The 21,262-nt window shown below is 36.7% G+C and overlaps 1 protein-coding gene across 1 annotated transcript in view; it reads right to left on the bottom strand.

Moving 5' to 3' along the window:
* The window catches only part of LOC106054705 (protein bicaudal C homolog 1-A-like), a 100,849-nt gene that overhangs the window by 41,615 nt on the left and 37,972 nt on the right, over positions 1 to 21,262 (bottom strand). The window contains exon 3 of the mRNA XM_056019015.1: positions 17,781 to 17,850. Coding sequence (XP_055874990.1) covers positions 17,781 to 17,850 — 70 coding nt within the window. The remainder of the gene's footprint in view (positions 1 to 17,780; positions 17,851 to 21,262) is intronic.

The raw sequence follows: 21,262 nt of genomic DNA, 5'->3' as shown, positions 1-21,262 counted from the left end.
TTAATAAGCGTCTTAACAGAAAGGCAAGTTCTTCGGCTTGAAGACGCCAACCCATAGACCTAGTACATCAACAAAAGATAGTACAGAAATGTTAACAGTGTAAACATAATGAATAAGAAAAGAGTTTCCTATATCATGACGCCGACACTTTGTAAATAAGAGACGTCAAGGGTGCAATGAACTTACCAGCATTTATCCAAGAACTAGTCAGAACAAAATACACCGACTCCTCCGAACAGTCATATTCTAATCCGTGGAGGGGGGGGGTGTTATGTAAATGTTGTCTGCTTCTCTGCCCGACGGTCAACAAGGATGTCACGCAGCTAGCACAACGACCAATCGAAATCAGCCAAAGGTGTTGTTTATCCAGAATTTAAATATTTTCTTATTTTTCAATTTATTTTTATTCACAGGCCCGACAATGAAAATGTAAAAACTACACACTTTGTCAAACTTAAACATTAAACTAAATGTTTTGACTCATATGGTAAGCATATTTGACCTGCACAGCGAAGAAAAAAAAACAGGACGTAGTCAGGGACGTTGAATTATCACTTGGAGGGCAGTGATCAATTGGCTTGCAAAATGTCCAGAGAGTAACTACAGACACAGCTTTAGACACAAGGTCGAAAACAGAACTTTGAGGTGGAGAGGGAGGGGCATGCAGGCCCTGAAATTGTTGTTTTTGCTCTTTTTTAGTCATTGTATATCGATACTATTGATTCGAAATAGGCAAAGATTGAAATATATATTTAAAAGTGCATTTTATGAATGTTGACAGATTTGTGCTTATAATAAGCAAAGAAGAAAACAACAACAAGATGTTTTAAAGTTTTTCAAAGCTAGATCTAAGTATTTTAAACATGGGAGTGGTTTGGGGGAGGGGGCGATGAGGTGTAAAACTCGATGAAAAGAAAAGTTTGAAGAAACACTAACAGCTATAATAAATTTTGTTATGTACCATTTCAACTCCTGGCCTTCACGTGTGGTTCAGATATTGAGCCCACGTTACCACTGACAGGAGAAGGGGCAATACGAGCAACTGGAGCCTATACCATTAAGCTTCGGGCAGGAGGGGCACGTCAGCCTTGGGTGGCTACCCATCTAGGAGAAGGAAAACTCTAAATCCAAACCTCCGCTGCCTTGCGGCTATACCCAAACAAGGAAAAGGCTTCGGGAGACAACTCTGGGGAAAATTCAGGAGATTCTGACCCTTAGGCAGATTGTGGCACACTGTGCTAAAGCCTGGCAGAACCGGCGGCGCTAATGATCGCAAAATGTATCGGATATTCCGTTACTTTGGTTGCTATGTGGGCGACATCGTTCCGACCGTAAATAATGCCCAGGCTTTCATCTCGCTTTCTACGACATGAACCATAGTCGTTACGACTGAAGGAGGCCAACAATTTACTTTCTAAACTGTTAGTAACACTAACAGCTACAGCTACAATACATCCTGTAATGTACTTTTTAAACTGAAGTAACACTAACAGCTACAATACATCCTGTAATGTACTTTCTAAACTGAAGTAACACTAACAGCTACAGCTACAATACATCCTGTAATGTACTTTCTAAACTGAAGTGACACTAACAGCTACAGCTACAATACATCCTGTAATGTACTTTCTAAACTGAAGTGACACTAACAGCTACAGCTACAATACATCCTGTAATGTACTTTCTAAACTGAAGTGACACTAACAGCTACAGCTACAATACATCCTGTAATGTACTTTCTAAACTGAAGTAACACTAACAGCTACAATACATCCTGTAATGTACTTTCTAAACTGAAGTAACACTAACAGCTACAGCTACAATACATCCTGTAATGTACTTTCTAAACTGAAGTGACACTAACAGCTACAGCTACAATACATCCTGTAATGTACTTTCTAAACTGAAGTAACACTAACAGCTACAATACATCCTGTAATGTACTTTCTAAACTGAAGTAACACTAACAGCTACAATACATCCTGTAATGTACTTTCTAAACTGAAGTAACACTAACAGCTACAGTTACAATACATACTGTAATGTACTTTCTAAACTGAAGTAACACTAACAGCTACAGCTACAATACATCCTGTAATGTACTTTCTAAACTGAAGTGACACTAACAGCTACAGCTACAATACATCCTGTAATGTACTTTCTAAACTGAAGTGACACTAACAGCTACAGCTACAATACATCCTGTAATGTACTTTCTAAACTGAAGTAACACTAACAGCTACAGCTACAATACATCCTGTAATGTACTTTCTAAACTGAAGTAACACTAACAGCTACAATACATCCTGTAATGTACTTTCTAAACTGAAGTAACACTAACAGCTACAGCTACAATACATCCTGTAATGTACTTTCTAAACTGAAGTGACACTAACAGCTACAATACATCCTGTAATGTACTTTCTAAACTGAAGTAACACTAACAGCTACAGCTACAATACATCCTGTAATGTACTTTCTAAACTGAAGTAACACTAACAGCTACAGCTACAATACATCCTGTAATGTACTTTCTAAACTGAAGTAACACTAACAGCTACAGCTACAATACATCCTGTAATGTACTTTCTAAACTGAAGTAACACTAACAGCTACAATACATCCTGTAATGTACTTTCTAAACTGAAGTGACACTAACAGCTACAGCTACAATACATCCTGTAATGTACTTTCTAAACTGAAGTGACACTAACAGCTACAATACATCCTGTAATGTACTTTCTAAACTGAAGTAACACTAACAGCTACAGCTACAATACATCCTGTAATGTACTTTCTAAACTGAAGTAACACTAACAGCTACAATACATCCTGTAATGTACTTTCTAAACTGAAGTAACACTAACAGCTACAGCTACAATACATCCTGTAATGTACTTTCTAAACTGAAGTAACACTAACAGCTACAATACATCCTGTAATGTACTTTCTAAACTGAAGTAACACTAACAGCTACAGCTACAATACATCCTGTAATGTACTTTCTAAACTGAAGTGACACTAACAGCTACAGCTATAATACATCCTGTAATGTACTTTCTAAACTGAAGTGACACTAACAGCTACAGCTACAATACATCCTGTAATGTACTTTCTAAACTGAAGTAACACTAACAGCTACAATACATCCTGTAATGTACTTTCTAAACTGAAGTAACACTAACAGCTACAATACATCCTGTAATGTACTTTCTAAACTGAAGTAACACTAACAGCTACAATACATCCTGTAATGTACTTTCTAAACTGAAGTGACACTAACAGCTACAGCTATAATACATCCTGTAATGTACTTTCTAAACTGAAGTAACACTAACAGCTACAGCTACAATACATCCTGTAATGTACTTTCTAAACTGAAGTAACACTAACAGCTACAATACATCCTGTAATGTACTTTCTAAACTGAAGTGACACTAACAGCTACAATACATCCTGTAATGTACTTTCTAAACTGAAGTAACACTAACAGCTACAATACATCCTGTAATGTACTTTCTAAACTGAAGTGACACTAACAGCTACAGCTACAATACATCCTGTAATGTACTTTCTAAACTGAAGTAACACTAACAGCTACAATACATCCTGTAATGTACTTTCTAAACTGAAGTGACACTAACAGCTACAGCTATAATACATCCTGTAATGTACTTTCTAAACTGAAGTAACACTAACAGCTACAGTTACAATACATACTGTAATGTACTTTCTAAACTGAAGTAACACTAACAGCTACAGTTACAATACATACTGTAATGTACTTTCTAAACTGAAGTAACACTAACAGCTACAGTTACAATACATACTGTAATGTACTTTCTAAACTGAAGAACAAAGACTAAAGCAACAGTTGAAGTGACTTGATTTGAACACGTCAGAAAAAAAGATCCATGGACGTCAGAATCTCCATGTTTGATCGGAACAAATAATTCGGTCTACATAAACTTTGAACATTTTTTTTTACAAAGATAATTACTAGGCATTGAAAAACACACAGATCTCTAAGCACGAGATTCATGTTTCTTGTCCATGATTTAAAAAATCCTAAGTATTTTATTTAATTGAAAGCCTGGATTTATTTTTGCTTTTGACTCTTTTAAACATGATAAAGGAAAAAAAGGCCGAAAAAAGGGAACAAAAAAAAACGCTTTGATTATAATAAACCTTCAGATTTAGAGATTTAAAAAAAAGTCATATAAGACAACAACAAAAGTAAAGAGAGTTATGTATGCAAGTTCAAAGCTGTTATACGTTATTCTAATTGTGACAGACTGATCTACATCACTGATACTGCTGTTGTACTCTTAACACTTTCTATCATAGGGCGTCTAACAAAAGGGTTAAATGATTTTAACAAAAAATAATGTCATTGTTGGACGCAATCAATAACATCCAGTATGTGTTTTACGCTCTATTTACATATAGAAAAATATCGATAAAATGTTGCAATAGAAAGAAACTGTTTCATTAGGTGTAAACATAATTCAGTACTGTAAAATACAAGTAAAATATTTGAAAAAAAATAAGGAGAATATAAAATTCTTATGATAGGTCTATAGATCTAGATCAATACCTAGAAGACGGTACGCAAAATGTCCATGAACATCTATTTATTACAATACCTCTATTCAACTCGTAACTTCGTGGAACCTGAGACTTTCTGGGTTGGTGGAACCTTGACAAGGATCTCGAAAACGGCTCTAATGATTTTCCTACAAATTTGACAGTTGGCGTATATCGTTGGGGAATGACTAGCTCGTTGGCCGCACTGGAAAAACTCTAGTTTAACCGTTCTAAGTAAACAAAGAATTTGGCTAGAGAATGAGAAAATATTAATGTTGAATGGCCAATACGTCTTCGGATATTTCCACATGTTGGCAGGATTCATTCAAGAGTTCAACAAATGTTCAGGAACATTTTGCGCATATTCTTCTATTCGAACACTATCTCTAAAGGTCTATCATTGGAATATTTTAAGTCTACTAGATCTATACATTCGCTTGACAAGGATTCTTCCTTCGAAGGGAAAGTTGAAAGGGGGGAGGGGCGGAATGGGGAGGGGTAAAAAAGACGACATCTTTTGAATTCCAAAATTAATTAGTTATGTAAAAAAAATATGTATATAAGTTCTATAAAGGAGGTATTTTTTTTTTTAAAGAATTTTTAAAAATTAAAATGCATTTTCTTTTTAAAAAAAAAAAACGTACACAGCAAAACTTGATCGATACATCTTCTGGTAGAGTTCAAATGCGATAATATGAAAGAAGAAAAAGAAGTTTGGCGTAAGTGAAAAGGATTAAGTCCCTTGTAAAAAATTAAGCTATGCAGACTAAAAAAAACAAACAACTTTTACTATGTAGTCAAGGAAACTGGTGAGTAATTCGTTGTTACGTCAAAGTTGGTTGAGACCAGTGTTTGCTGGCACGGGAGATAAGAAGAGAGATACCATAGCTTCTGGACAGTGTCAGGACAACCACTTAGTCACTACTTGTATTGTGCTGCAGTCAGACAAGTGGAAGGCGACTTTCATCTGACTTACAAGCATTCTATGTTCAGGTAGTCTAAATGTTGAAGTTATAGCTTTCGTAGCAAGCCCTATTGTACAGATTTCATTTGTGTATTCAGTGTTCGGTATTTATACTTTCATTACTTTTTTTTTTTCAAATTAATTAATGCTGAAAAAGAGAATAGAATTCTTGGGTGAAAGAGCATTAGGCCGCCAGAGTGATAAAAAAAAGGGGGGTTCCGGTCCAGAAAAGCAGCATAGAGCTTATGAAATATCTTAATACTAGCATTACACACCGGCTAACCATTCTATATATTCCCTTTCTATAATATAAAATGTTTATTTTGGTCGAAATATCCCCATGTATTTATTTTAATTTCCTATACATGGGTAGCAGCTCAACGACCCCCTTAACATACGTTTTAACCCGTGAATTCTAGTATCTGTTTATTTGAAATGGAACGGCCCACTCTTTCTCTTTCCTTCTCTCTCTCTGGGACCTCAATTGTGTTTTTTTTTCACTCTGCGTATCAGTAAGTTCTCTGACATAGACTTTTGACTTGAATTGAAGCTAGAATTCACAGGCCAGAAGTGAGTGTATTTTGGAAGGCCTTTTAAAGCGGGCCGTTCCAATTGCACGTAACATATACAAGAGTTCAGGGACCAACTATTTCAGTTAAAAACGGAAAAGAAGAAGAATAGCCAGAGAGTGTAAATAAGATGGTCTATATAGACGGAGAAGGGGGGAAGTAGGGATACTCGAATTTACGAGCCGGTCCAACGTTAACAGATACTAGTATTGGAGGGCCAAAGGAATGTAGGGGAGCGTTTAATTTTAGGCTTTTCTAATAGTATCAGAAGGTTCAAAAGGGAGGGAACAAATTAACAAATTACCATTCGATTATCACCTTGTTCTAATTGTATATAGACTATACAATGTACTGTCGTTAACTGTAATGACACAACTACTTTGACATAAAGGTTATATATAGGTTCGATCTAGAGTTTCGTTTGACAGTATATATATATATAGAGAGAGAGAGAGAGAAAGAGAGAGACTCTAACCAATACATGACTGTAGGACAAAGTAAAAAGCCCTCCCACAGGTCCCCCATCAATCAAGGAATGACACGTCAAGCGAGCAGACGTAGAATAACTTTATTTGTTTGACATCTCTCTCTAGCATGAAATCACTGGAACAAGATGGCGTTGTGTTTGGACTGTATAAAGAAAGAAAACAAAAAGGAAAGACATTTTTTTTTTAAAACTGAGCATTCTATGTGGAGAACTTCTACAATCAAACTTTATGAACCTGAACAAAAAACAACAACTAACTTTATCATTTTTTAAATCTCACCTTCTTAACCCCTCCCCCCCCCACACACTCCCCACTTTTTTTTTCTTCTTTCTCTTTATATTATGTCTACTTTCTCCGAGTAATCACTTTGGAATCACTGAAACATAATAACTAACAATAACACGGGGGGAGGGGGGAATCGGGACAGGAGGAAGTTTGGGAGAAGGAAAAAAAAAAGGGGGGGGGGATGTTGGCCCAGAGGTGAGCAGTACACGCCAACCAAAAAAAAGTCAGAAAAAAAAAGCTGTATTCCCCCCCCCCCCCCCATTCCCCAGGAGTTTAACTGCACTTTATTTTTATGCGTATGTATTACACGTGTGTCGGGTTCGCCAAAGTTCACTATGGGATTGTCTTCTGAAGCTGGGATGTCTGGAGCGTGAAATGTTTGCACTGTGATGGGGATTTAACGAGCTTGGTGATCAGCAACATAATGAATCACGGAACAATCTCAAATAGTATCTCTCAGTAGCTAGCAGTAACTCTAGACATTGTTGAAGAATATCACAATGTAGCAGCATGTAGCACTTAGAAAAACAACTCCTCGCTCATGTCACGTCACCTCTCTCTTTTACTCTGTTGGACCGTTGGGGCGTCACACAAGATCTGTAGACCGTCCTTCTCCATTCCTCTCTGTCTTTTGTCTTGGACAGAATCTCCTTCAATGACAGGCCTGTCCATCTCTTTATGTTGTCTTCCCATCGCTTTCTCTGTCTGCCTCTTCTTCTTTTTCCTGGTACTGTTCCCTGGAAGAAAGTCTTTGCGAGCCCTGAGGACATTGTAATATGGCCATAGAATTTTAAGTTTGCGTCTGTTTTTTGTTTTTGACAGTAGTTGACAGGTCACCGAGGGATCCAATCGCTGTACTAATCATGTCTCTAATCTCTTCAATTTCAATGATGAACTATTACATGACTTTCTGTCAATGACACCAAGACCGAAGAGACACACAAACTGTAAGGTTTCTATTGAATGTAATCATTACAAGTTGCAGTCGGAACAAGTTACATTTGAATGACCAAACGAATCAGAGAACCAATCAGAACTTTGGACATTATTCAGCAAGAACTAGCGTGAAAACATGTTCTGATACCAGATGGTGGGACTAAAACATACAAGATCTATTTCTATCTTTTTTTCTCTCCAAGCATGCATTGGGTTGCCAAACAAATCCAGGTGAAACAATATGACCATTTAAACTCTGTGATCATAGCACTCTAAACCTGACTCTGAAAAACAAGTCACTGTAAAGCTGATTTCATTCTTATTCTCTTTAATAGTTCAGCTTTTTTATTTTATAGAATTTTTATGTGTATGTTTTCAGTTGCCAGCACACCAGTTTAACATAAGTAGCAGACACCCCTGAACAGAAAAAAAAAAGTGTAATTTAGAGAGTAAATTAAGCCATTTTGTTTTGCACCATAAAAGAAATGGCTTTTGTCCTTGTTCCAACTAAGTGGCAGAGGCTCTGAATCCATTCATTGTCTCACTTAGCAGTTCTCTCTGATTGATGCTTACGAAGAATGACGCGATGAAAGCGTCGCTAAGACAAGACTACACTACGACTACACGATAGAAGCAGAGGGCGGGTTTGTTCAAATGGACGCCTCAAACATCACCGCGGGTCGTTGCTGACTTCAGACACCGCCATGTTTACAACGAAAAACAAGACAAAACAGAGAAGGAACAAATCTTAGTGATACAACTAACAACACAAAAACATCCACATGAGTACAACGTCCTGCCATAGAGAAACAAAAAGACATACACCTAAGCATCTATAAATCTTTATACTAAAAAGGCTTCAGGAGAAGAGATTTTTTTTACTCTTTAAAGGCGCCAGCATTATTTTCCCTTGAGATATATTAATGATAATAAACGCCAGGTCGCACTGACATGACAGGCCGTACAATTACAAGTGAAGTTTCCAGGCAGGGGAACAATTTTTTTTTAATGCTTCACGTATTCAAACTACAATGATGTGTTACAACCAGGGCCTTCAAGATGTGTTACAACCAGGGCCTTCAAGATGTGTTACAACCAGGGCCTTCAAGATATGCTACAACCAGAGCCTTCAAGATGTGCTACCACCAGGGCCTTAAAGAATGTGTTACAACCAGGGCCTTCAAGATGTGTTACAACCAGGGCCTTCAAGATGTGTTACAACCAGGGCCTTCAAGAATATGTTACAACCTGGGCCTTCGAGATATGCTACAACCAGAGCCTTCAAGATGTGCTACCACCAGGGCCTTAAAGAATGTGTTACAACCAGGCCTTCAAGATGTGTTACAACCAGGGCCTTCAAGATGTGTTACAACCAGGCCTTCAAGATGTGTTACAACCAGGGCCTTCAAGATGTGTTACAACCAGGGCCTTCAAGATGTGTTACAACCAGGCCTTCAAGATGTGTTACAACCAGGGCCTTCAAGATATGCTACAACCAGAGCCTTCAAGATGTGTTACAACCAGGGCCTTCAAGAATATGTTACAACCAGGGCCTTAAAGAATGTGTTACAACCAGGCCTTCAAGATGTGTTACAACCAGGGCCTTCAAGAATATGTTACAACCAGGGCCTTCGAGATATGCTACAACCAGAGCCTTCAAGATGTGCTACCACCAGGGCCTTAAAGAATGTGTTACAACCAGGCCTTCAACATGAGTTACGACCAGGGCCGTCGAAGTAAACACATTTTCAGTTCAAAAGAGAGTTTGGTCACAGGACTTCAAGAAGTGTTACAACCAGGCCCTTCAAGATGTGTTACGACCAGGGCCTTCAAGATGAGTTCCAACAAGGGCCGTCGAAGTAAACACAGTTTTCAGTTGAAAAGAAAGGTTGGACACAAAATCAGTAGTTAAGGCAGTTTACCACCCAATGAATATAAAATACAAAGAAAGATTCAGGCCTATTACAAAATAAAAGGAACAACAACAACAAAAAAAAAAAGAATGGGGTGTGGGTGGCACAGATTCGGACTCAAAGAAAACCGCCAAACTACCGGTAGCTATTTAGAGCTTATTCAGTTTGAAGTTTTGAACACATTGATTAGACATTTCCTAATTGAGAGGACAGCTCTATGTCATCATTTTAAATAACTCAAAGCGAAATGGAAAATCTACATTTGCCAGTTTGAAACATAAAGTGTCATACAGACAGTTTTTTTTTTTTATTTGTTCAACGCATTTAGTGCAACATAAAATCTTGAAAAGGTCTGTAAGTGTGTTGTTTATCAGCTTGTTTTCCATTCGGATACGCTCTCAGAATACTGATTGACGAAGATATGCACACAAATACAAACAAAACAAACAAATGTAAAGAAAGAAGCAACTGAACATCATTGGAAACATGGAACAAAAGGAGCAGATTGTTGTTTTATTTTAGAGCTTGTCTTTGTTTACGAAGAGTTTTGAATCATAATCATAACAATGATAGCGAATTCGCATGATGCAAGATTCGGCGAAAAGTGCTGTGACAAGGAGTGCGGAGCATTGGGATAATGTAAATTTAGAGCCTTTAGAAGTTGGCACTAGGTTATAAAAGTATGACTAAAGCAGATTTACATATTTCCATTTAGCGCGGGACACCACAAGACCACCGTTTTGTCGGTTGTTCATCTTTTCGTCGCCACCTTTACCAAATCTAACTTCATGCTTACTAAAACCGATCAAGATCATAGAAAGTAACTGATAAGGTGGACATTATAATAAACAAGTGTTCTTTAATTTAAAAGTAACTTACACAGTCAAATACTTTATTCTGTTGTTTACCGGTATATAAGAAAAAAAAAATTTCGACAAGCTACAGAAGTTCACCATCAGAAGTTCACCATCAGGTTCTTAAGCAGACTTTCTCAAATTGAAGGGCGCGCCCCTATAAGGTCCTCTCAAGGGGGAAATCGATGTCCTGAAAAAAGGTCGGCGCAAAACCGGTTAATTTATTTTTTAAGAAAAAAAAAAGGTTGCATTGCATTGTAGTTATCAATCCATGTTTGAATGTTAATCAAGTAAAATGGCATTACTAACAAAGTTTTAAACATTAAATGTTTTAAGCAAGAGACGTCTTTTCATTCTCTTATAAGATTCTTTTAAAACGTATACTGTTTCCACTAGAGACGTCTGCAAAAATACTTACACGGAAAACAGGAGAAATAGTAGAATCGGATTGCCCTTCAGCAATCGTCCATGTGCCCTACTGCCTTGGGGGGGGGGGGGGGGCAAAAGTTGTGTCATTAAGGTTGGCGCCGCCGGTAAAAGTTTGAGAAATACTCTTCCAGAGGTTCATTAGTGGTCAACTATTTACTAATACGTATAATATTGAGAATTCTTTGAATCCCTTAAGAATCCCTTTGAATTCTTAAGACGCCTTTGCGGCCAGGTGTAATCAGGTGCCTGCCTACTGCGCTTTAACAAGTCGTTACAACACCATCCCAGTACCTGAATCGGTCGGTTTGTTCTGGGAAAGTTCACGACGTGTGAGTTCGATCAACCGTAAAATTGTGGGGAACACCTTCAGTATCAAAGACGACCCAGAAGATCTAGTTCGGCGATTCTCAACCATTGAGTATTGGGTGAGAGGGTCAGTACAGATGTTTATTTAGTATAATCTACATTGTAATCTAACGAAACAGTCGACTCAGTTCTATATCCACGTTTGACGCTCGAAGAACTGGTAAGGTAAACAGATTACAGAATGACTTTCAATAACGCGATTCTCAACCATTGAGTATTGGGTGAGAGGGTCAGTACAGATGTTTATTTAGTATAATCTACAATGTAATCTAACGAAACAGTCGACTCAGTTCTATATCCACGTTTGACGCTCGAAGAACTGGTAAGGTAAACAGATTACAGAATGACTTTCAATAACGCTGTTATTCCAGACCAACAAACGTCCATGCAGATCTACTTGGCTCCTATTGAGTGCAGAATGTAAGTCTATCAGGGAGCCATAGTTCTAAAATCGTTGGACTGTAAGACACATACTATGAAGGACCCATACTTCCATTCAAACTCTAGAAGCCTAGAATCCCTGGACGAGTAGGCATATTCTCTTATAAGACCCAGTCTTTTATAATTCTTGAGTTACAATACAAAAGTCTAAGGTCAGTAGTTTTACAATCCATGGACCAGTGCTTCAGAATTTTATTTTTTTGTCCGTGACCTCATGATGTTGTAACCATCATCTTCGGGACCCACTAATATTCTTTAAAGCTTTTTTTTAAAGCACTTTACTTTCTGACTTTTGCGACCGGGCACTTAAGGCGGCTATGATCTGGTATCCAATGGCGACTCATAATTTGGGAAACGCTGGCTTAGATATTTTTCAACAAAAGTTTACCTGCAACGGAGACAGAAAGTGTTCCTCAGTGCGCCGTCTGTCGATACGTTCACAATGCCACCACGAGTGTACTGGTGTCGTACCATGTCTTGTCTACAGATGACATAGATACATAACAGTTTATTGCTATTCAAGTTGGGAACATATTCTCCTGTGCTGGGTAAATCAAACGGATAAAGTAATGCGAGGCACTCAAGGAGAAAGCCAACTATTTCGAGGGCAAGGCAAGGCAATTGTTACAGGAAGGATTGCACCGGAAGCAAGTGTCGAGACTTCGTGCTTTTCAAAGCTCCTTTCACATTGTAGTTATGTACAAGTCGTAGGGGAGTCAAACAGGGATAAGCAGTTTTTGGTGGCAGTGATAAAAATGATTGGTGTACGCTTAGTTAGAAACACAAGTACACAGGTATTTAACAGGTTGCAGTATTTTGTTGTGTTCGTGGATTGAGATTGAATGCCATGGTTATTTATTGTAATTTCATTGATAGTATCAACCTGAAGGCACTGCTGGAGTCTAAGGAAGGATGAGTACTACATACATAAACTAGTTCTACGAGATTACACTCTCTAAATAACATAGGACAAGGAAATAGTGTTCTTTTTTTAAATGATCAATACGAATCAGCAGAGAAGTCTCTAAGTGGCCAGGTTTGACATCGAGGAGCAGAGCTATTGAAGCACACCTTCAAGATTTATCTCGTCTAAACAAAACACACAATTTTGCTTTTTTTTTTTATCTATCGATATCAGATGATTTATTTGACAAGACCATTGCGAGAATGCCTACCTTTTTGCTAAGATTCTTGGACGAACATTTAGAAAAGTAGAAATCTTCAGTTTTTACTTGAGACACTTTTCGTCCCGTCACATGTTGCCATGCTCTATTGCATGCTGGTTCAATTTCTTTTGTGGACAGGTGGGGCGGGTAGGGGCTATTAGGGAGGTGCTGGCATTCAACAAACACAACTCGCTTCGAGATTCGAACGTCTCCCGCACAATTTAAACAGATGTCCGCAACCATCTGATAATATTATATGACAATGTAGCTTTTTTTTTTGGTCTGGAATTTTGTTCGAGGCTAGTTTTATTATGCATGAGTTCATCTAATTAATACTTGTGAAGTTAGTCAACGCAGGAGCTGTGTAGAGCGCAAACAAATTTCCACTTTTTAACAAAACAATGTCAGACGAAAATGTCAAAAAGGTAAAACATTGGGAAATTCCGAACCAACGTTCTCACACTGTCTTCACACATGATTGAAAGAAACAACAACCTCACATTATACACACACACACACACACACACACTTTCTTTCAGCTCAGCCAAATCTATTGGTAATGAGACTTTAACAAGCTAATAGATCTAGGCAGATATAAAATAAAGGCAGTATCATCAACTCTGCTGAATGACTGACGGAGTATGCCGAGTGATATCTCAAGGAATAGGTTAGGTCGGAGGGAATATATATTTATTTAGTGTACGAACTTGTTGCAATATACCTTCGAGTCATTGTCGAGTTCAAGAATGTTGCATGATATAACAAGTGACCAATCATGGTTGTAGAAAACGAATCCTTGCAGAAAGACCAACCATTCCTCCTTCATCATCTTCACTATAGCAGCCAATAGTGTGAACGAAATTACTTTTACTACAATAGACAGAGATTTTAGATATGTCAAGAGCGAAGGTGTGTGTTTATGTGTGTTCTCCGTATCTACAGAGATGTATTTGTAGCTCACCAGCCAAATAAATCACACACACGCGCACTCAAAAAAAAAAGAGGGAGGTGTTATCAAATCTGAACAAATATTTTCATGGCTGCCAAAACAGAAGTCTTCATTCACCACGGGTCTCTCAAATAGTTCATTTAACATAGGGTCTAAGGACTGGCGTTGAACAATGCTAGCGTTGTCTTTCTAGACTCCCGTAGAGTTCAACTCTTGTAGGATTCTATCTAGTGAGCTGTTGCACATGAGTGTGTGTCTGTGTGTTTATAAGTAGCTATGTGTATGTGATTGTTTACGTGTGAGTTCCCACCCCCCTCACCACCACCACCATATGTGCTGACGCCTGAACGATTACTAATACATAAATGCACTCTACAGGCTTGCAGCTATACAATGTAGATAGCTAGAATTTTTCATGTAGACAAAAGTTTTAGGCAAACACACACACACACACACACAAAATGCCAACGTATTTTTCTTTTTACAAAACGTATTCATTGTTAAGATACTAGTCAAAAATGATACCAAAAAAAATTGCCTATAAGTTTTGTACTGTTAAAAAGTAAACATTATTGAAGTGATGTCATATTGGTCTAGCTTCCTCGCCCCGCCAACAGCCATATAGAAGCTGTACAATAAAGTGTTTAATTCTAGTGAGAGCAGTGTATCAGTCACAACAACGTTCGGGGATATTGTTTTTCCCCATTCTTCATCCCTGATACATTCTAACACTAGCAGTCAGACACTATCAGATACCAACGGCAGTGGCTATTACTGTCAGAAGAATTGATATCGCTTTTCAGGAGATGCGTTCGTGAAAACCCGGGGCGTCAAAACGGTTTCTTACTTTAAGAGCATTTATTTAATCCACACCAAGAGGGCCATTTATACCGTGTTATCCTTATCTCTGCGCCGCATTAACAAGTGGACTGCATGATCTAATAAGTCTGTTTCTTTGCTAGGTAGAAAGCTACGCATATGCAATATGTTTTGTTCTAATAATGATTACTGTGTGGATAAAATGCGCTTTGAGATTTAGTAATAAAACAGTTGATTTAAAATAAAAAGTAGTAACAAGTAATATTTAAAAGAACAAGGTTACAAAGACAGTTTGTGTGGAAACACAAACTGAAAATCGGCCCCCGAAGTGGTCCACCCAGGCAGGTAAAAAGGCAGGTTTCAATATTATCAGAATGAAATTCTATCAAAGACAAATGACAGAAAATAATGGAGAAAAAAAGGTTAACAGTTCTTGTGTGGTGCCCCAGGGGTCCAGCAGACCAAAGGATAGTTGAAAGTGAATGTGAAGTTAGATGTGAACCTGGCCTAACTGATGTCTTATAATGAATATCTAATTGATCTAATTGTTTTGTAAAGGGCCAATCTCTTATTCCTCAAGAATAAGACATTTCCGTACAAAAAACAAAACAAAAAAAATCTTTTTTTTTTCTTTGGTTAGGTGTTGTATTATGGTGGGGTGTCATTGCAGTTTACGCGATAATATGAAAAACTACTTATTAATTATTGTTTTAAATTATGTCTGACTTATATGTATACTAAATAGAAATTTTCTCTTTAAAAAATATTTTTAAAAATTTGTGTGTAAATATAGTACTTAGTATAACAGAACTTACATAACTTAACAATAAAAAAATATATTTTTTTTTTTTTACAAAAAATCTACAACCGTTTGCATACATGTTTTAAAAATATGGTACATTGTCGACTCCCCTAATAAAGAGCCTCAAGTGTTTGTTACTATTAATAGTGAATAGTTGTAAAAGTGGTGTATTTTTATGAAAAAACTGCTTGCATGTGATTTAAAAAATTAGATTTTTCGCTTTCAGAAAAGAAAAAAGTAGCCTTTGCATCAGAACTTTGAATGGTCTAAAATATTGTGATGTCGGATTTTCACTATCTTTTCTAGTTTACGAGATCGAAAAGCGACGGACGGACAGACAGGCCACTCAAAACTAGTAGCGTCTTTTCCCCTTTCGGGAGCCGCTAAAAATTAGAAATGAATTAAACTGTTAAATTATTTTCAAATTATATAGTAAACTAAACATTCATAATTTATCGTTAGTAAATTGGCTGTGTTTTACCTCTGCATTGGGGGTGGCCATATGTCAAAAGAATTTCTCTGATATTCAGCAATAAGAAAAATACAATATGTTTCCCTTGAGTCCTAATGACGGAACACTTACTTTAACTATATTTTTTTTTTATTAAGTCCTCTAATATATAAAGTAGAAAGTATGGAGCATGTATGTATGTCCCGCATAGAATCAAAACTGTTTGACCAATCTTGATAAAACTTGGAATTAATGTTCCCTAGATATGTCGGAGCACGTAGTGTATGTTTACTGTCCCACCGACAACCGGAAGGCCCTCAAATAAATATATATATATATATATATATATATATATATATATATATATATATATATATATATATATATATATATATATATATATATATATACCTAAATATATCTCTATTAAAGGACGAAACTTTTTAACAAATCGGGTAAACCCGTCTTCACAGTTATTTTATATTTGTTATCGTTTTGGAGCACTGTGGGACATGTAGAGCACACTGGTCATCCACTCCACCCCAAACCAGCTCTAGTTGTCTGGGCTCTGTTCTGCCACTGGATTTAGTTGGTAAGGGGCGATAGAGTAAGGACGATGCTGCGCAAATCTCCCTCACTTTAATAAATGTTCATCATTTTCATCTCCCTTGTTATATTTGTTATCAAAATGTCCGCTAAACGGGTAAACCCATTTTCACACTCTACTATTATTTTCATGGCAAAATATTTAAATATATTAATAAATGATAATAGAACATTCTCCATGTTTGACATTTATCTAAATTCAATCCTGTGGATCAGTAATACCCAAACTTAGGCCCGCAAACCGCGGGTCATATCCGGCTAGTAATTTAAAACAAGCGATCTTTCTGAAGTTGTAATATAATGTGTTATCACGCAGTGAAATTTCATCTCGACAACATCATGAAATGTTATCAGATTAAATGAGTTCAATTTTGACAAGGACGAAAGTGTGAGTTGATAAAATGAATTAGAGAAACAGTCAAAACCACTCAAGTTTACACATTATGTTCACAATCCAGTGGTAGGGTCGCTGAGGCCCCGAAGTTGACTCCTTCGCATACCTCAATCCACTTTGTTATTCTGAATGAGACAACGAAAGATAGACTGGCCCCATCATGGATGCCATTCTCTCATCTTTTAAAACAGCACCGCACGAGCCTCTCTATGGTAACAGGAAGACAGGGTCCAAAGTCATGTTTACCATATATATTTTTTTTTTAAAGTTGTAAACAGACAAGCAATTGTTTCTAAAATTTTGAAAGGGAAAAGATTTCAAGCAGGAAATGACGTAAGAAGTTGAAAACGACAGATAGCCTCCAGCACTTGTCAGACCTCACACGCCGCTAGAGGGCAGTAGGAAATACACTAAGTGGCTATTCAATCTGGCGCCAAAACGGAAAAATACGTGCCCTAATAACAACATCCAACAATTTACCAGCCTAAGAGCGGACTTAAAGGAACGTGGGATGTCAGCATTTTACAATTTGGAATCAAATTATCAACAATCCTTTTGAACAAACAAATCTGTTTAAACCAGGTCTTGGATGACCACCTTGTACAAATAGTTTGACCAGTGGCGTGAAGACTCGCCGCTGGTCACCTCGGGTTATAAAAAGTTGTATGTTTTCGACCTAATCTAGGATGACCTTCTTTTACATTAACATTTTGTATCAGTAACCTCGCCTGCTGGTCAACTCTATTTATTTTGTCCCTTACCTTTTTTCGACTTAGCTCCAATCTTTAATTTGGACGGCCAGGTAATCTCCGTATTCGTTTCCTCCATAATCTGAAAGAAGAGATGGAAAGAAATCAATAAGATTCAAATATTTTTTTTGGTAGAGTCCTTTATAAGACCAGCAACAAGATAACACAAACATATTTCTTCAACAGAACACGGCTCAATGTGATATTTATAGTAGGAGAGAAAGGAGCAATGTCACTGAAAAGACTGCTTAAGGGTAACAGTTCCTTCATGAGCAAAGAGACAACTTCACTGGAAGGTTATTTTGTTCTCACCTCCACACAGTTTTGTAAGTAATAGAAAGCAGCTGACCATCACATCTATTTATAGCTTTATACAAGAAAAATATAGAATAACTTTTCAAAAAAAGCTTATACGAAGTGTAATTGTATAAATTACTTTGGATCAGTCATGTAATTAAATATGTAATAGATCTACAACAATAAATCTGTGCGATTAGAAATATTTTTACCAATTGTTTTTGTTTCACGCTTTTAGCTTTCTCTAAGACTCAAAAGAAAAACCATTATTGAAGACAGGCGCAGAAGAAGGAAAGAAAACTTAAATAGACCGCCAGCGGACAACGGCTTTGTCTGCACGAAACGTGGGACAATAGGCAGGTGACAACTGTGTCTGCATAGTCATGTGAATCACTGCATGCATCCTTAATCTTCGGAATTGGAGACATTGCCATTAACAAGCAAAAACTTTCTAGGGGGAAGAACGCCGCACTTACAACTATAATTCTCAAAGATGTAAAAGTTATTGCCCGTATTCGATATCAAACTAAAACAATTATTAATAGACTAATTGGTTAATTTTTTATTAATTCATCTTTTGTTAGATACAATAAATCTACTTGATCTGAGAATGGGCGTGGGGGATATAAAGTGTACATTTATCTAAGGGGACGAAACCCCTACATATTTAACCATATGTTTAAATACTGAATGATTAATGTCCCTAGTTGGCATCAAACCAAATAATAAATTACCAGTAATTAATTGACTAATTGTTTAATTTGTTTTTTGATGACTGTCATGTCTATGCCAATGAAAGACAAACATTGATAATACAGTTTTCAACATTACCATTTTGGTGTGACTGTAAGGGATTAAAGCCGTCGCAAAGACTTATCTTCGCAATCGTCAATGTGACATTTTGAATCCTAGGCCTTGGTTCTACATGATGGTCGAAGTATAATCCAACCGTATCAGATGGGGACAGCGGATATTGGCTGGACGATAATCTAGCGGTTAGAAACCTAACAGTGGTTTCTAAATTGTTCATTCCCTCTAGCACTGGTTAGGATGCTGACTATGCCACTTCTGATAAACATTATCTTCAGCACAATTCAGATGCTCTAATCAAATTGTAGGTACAATATACTCCTCCACTTCCACTTTCTTTTTTTTTTCTCTCCTTTCCTCTGTGACATTCAGAATTAAAGATAACGAGTCCCTGAAACTATAATAAATTAAAGTATCTAGGTCTGTTTGTAAACAATGTTTTCAAGAGTTCCAAAACAAACTTCATATAAAATAAGGACACGTTATTTGAAATGCATCGTCATTTTGGCATCCAAATAAGCAACTGTAGTGCATTTCAATAGTTGCATGTGCTTACTGGTTCAGTCAAACTATTTCCCTAAAGTGTGAATACTACATATATATATATATATATATATATATATATATATATATATATATATATATATATATATATATATATATATATATATATATATACATACACACACACACACACACACACCGCATTGGCCCAAAGTGCTCACACGTACGAGAAGCGTGATGGAAGTTCTAGTCAAACTTCGAGCCATGTATTGGGTCGCTAGAACTTGGTAATAGGTGAAAGATTTCCCAAACTCTAGTCGAGGCCTGACGTTGAAACAAAGATTTTAACTTAACTAGGATGTGATCCAAACAATGACCTATCCCATGAGCTGCTCTTCGGCTATTAAACTAAAACGAACAATTCCACAAAGTTTACACTTCACATTCAATAAATCATTGCTCAAAATCTGCTGACTTCGAGGTTCTAGGCTTTTTTATATGTTGATCTATCCTTTGTGGCAGAGAAAGTTTGGCAATATCATCAGTGTGCTATCTCAGATAACAAAGGCCGTGATTGTTCTCGTGTATAGCAAGACTTTACCAGGAACTTAAACTGCTTTGTTTTTTTTGTTTCTAAAGTGTAACACACTGACAGGTTCCAGAGCCACTATCACAGTTTCTCGATTGCGAGTTCCTCGTTGACTGAAGTGGCTGGAGGGGAAAAAAGGTAATGGAAACAAAGCTACGTAATAGAGGGACCTGATGTAGGTAGTAGTGCCGGTACATCCAATGGACTCGACCCATCTATTGTATTGATAAGAGGTTCTCTTTCATCGGAATATAAAACGCTGCATTGAAAAAGCTAATAAAACGATTGTGTGTGTAAATAACAGCCTACACAGTGGAAGAACTGCATATTTACAGCCATATATATATATATATATATATATATATATATATATATATATATATATATATATATATATATATATATATATATTTATATATATATATATATATATATATATATTTATTTATTTATTTATTTATTTATTTAAGATTTATTCCTATTTTTGTATTTTAAAAAAATTACCACTGCTTCATCAATTAATTAAATTATTAAATTGATTTACGATATGTTCTGGCCAATGAATAATTGTGCAATGATTCAACTTGATCTGAAAATGGGAAGTGGGAGACATAACGCATACAAAATTTATGACAGACAGAAGGAGTAAGTTGATAAAAGCTTTGTAATAAAAAGTCCCACGTGACACTCTTTGCTGCTCAAATTATCTTTCTTTCTTTCGATTTTTTTCCTCCATGAATGATTTTGTTTAAACGACTTTTTTTTTTTGGAATGAAGTATTTAAGACATCCCTCTCAGAAAGTTGAATAATGTGAATAATGTAGTGTATAGGATGGTTTCCACATTCACACAATTTCATGTCTAGGTTTCTTTCCCTAGCCAGTCCTTTTCCCCAATCTCATGGACAATTTAAATATTTAGACCAGCACGAGAATGGCACATATAGGTCCTAAGGTAAAGTCTCACTATCATCTACATTAGTTCACACTGGGCTATGAATACTAAAAAAGTTATCCGTCCTAAAGGCATAAGTTACTTAAAATAACAAAAACAAAAAAAAAACAGGGTTTCACACAAACGGCCAATGATTATGCGAAATCTTTGCATTAAAAAGACCAGATGAACTGTTACAATAATATTAAACAATGCAATAGTTTCCTTTCAAAACACACCTCTGCATACTGTCAGAGCTCCAAACGAGGTACATCAGCAAATACCAACAAACCATTGCAAGTAAACCTCTTCAAACATTCACATCGTATCTTCTCGTGACTCCAGATTTCCCGCTGATGGC

The sequence above is a fragment of the Biomphalaria glabrata genome, chromosome 2, assembly GCF_947242115.1.
Source record: "Biomphalaria glabrata chromosome 2, xgBioGlab47.1, whole genome shotgun sequence".
In the NCBI taxonomy this organism is placed as follows: domain Eukaryota; kingdom Metazoa; phylum Mollusca; class Gastropoda; family Planorbidae; genus Biomphalaria; species Biomphalaria glabrata.
Note: the sequence above shows the minus strand (reverse complement) of the source record. Positions and strands in the feature narration are given on the sequence as shown.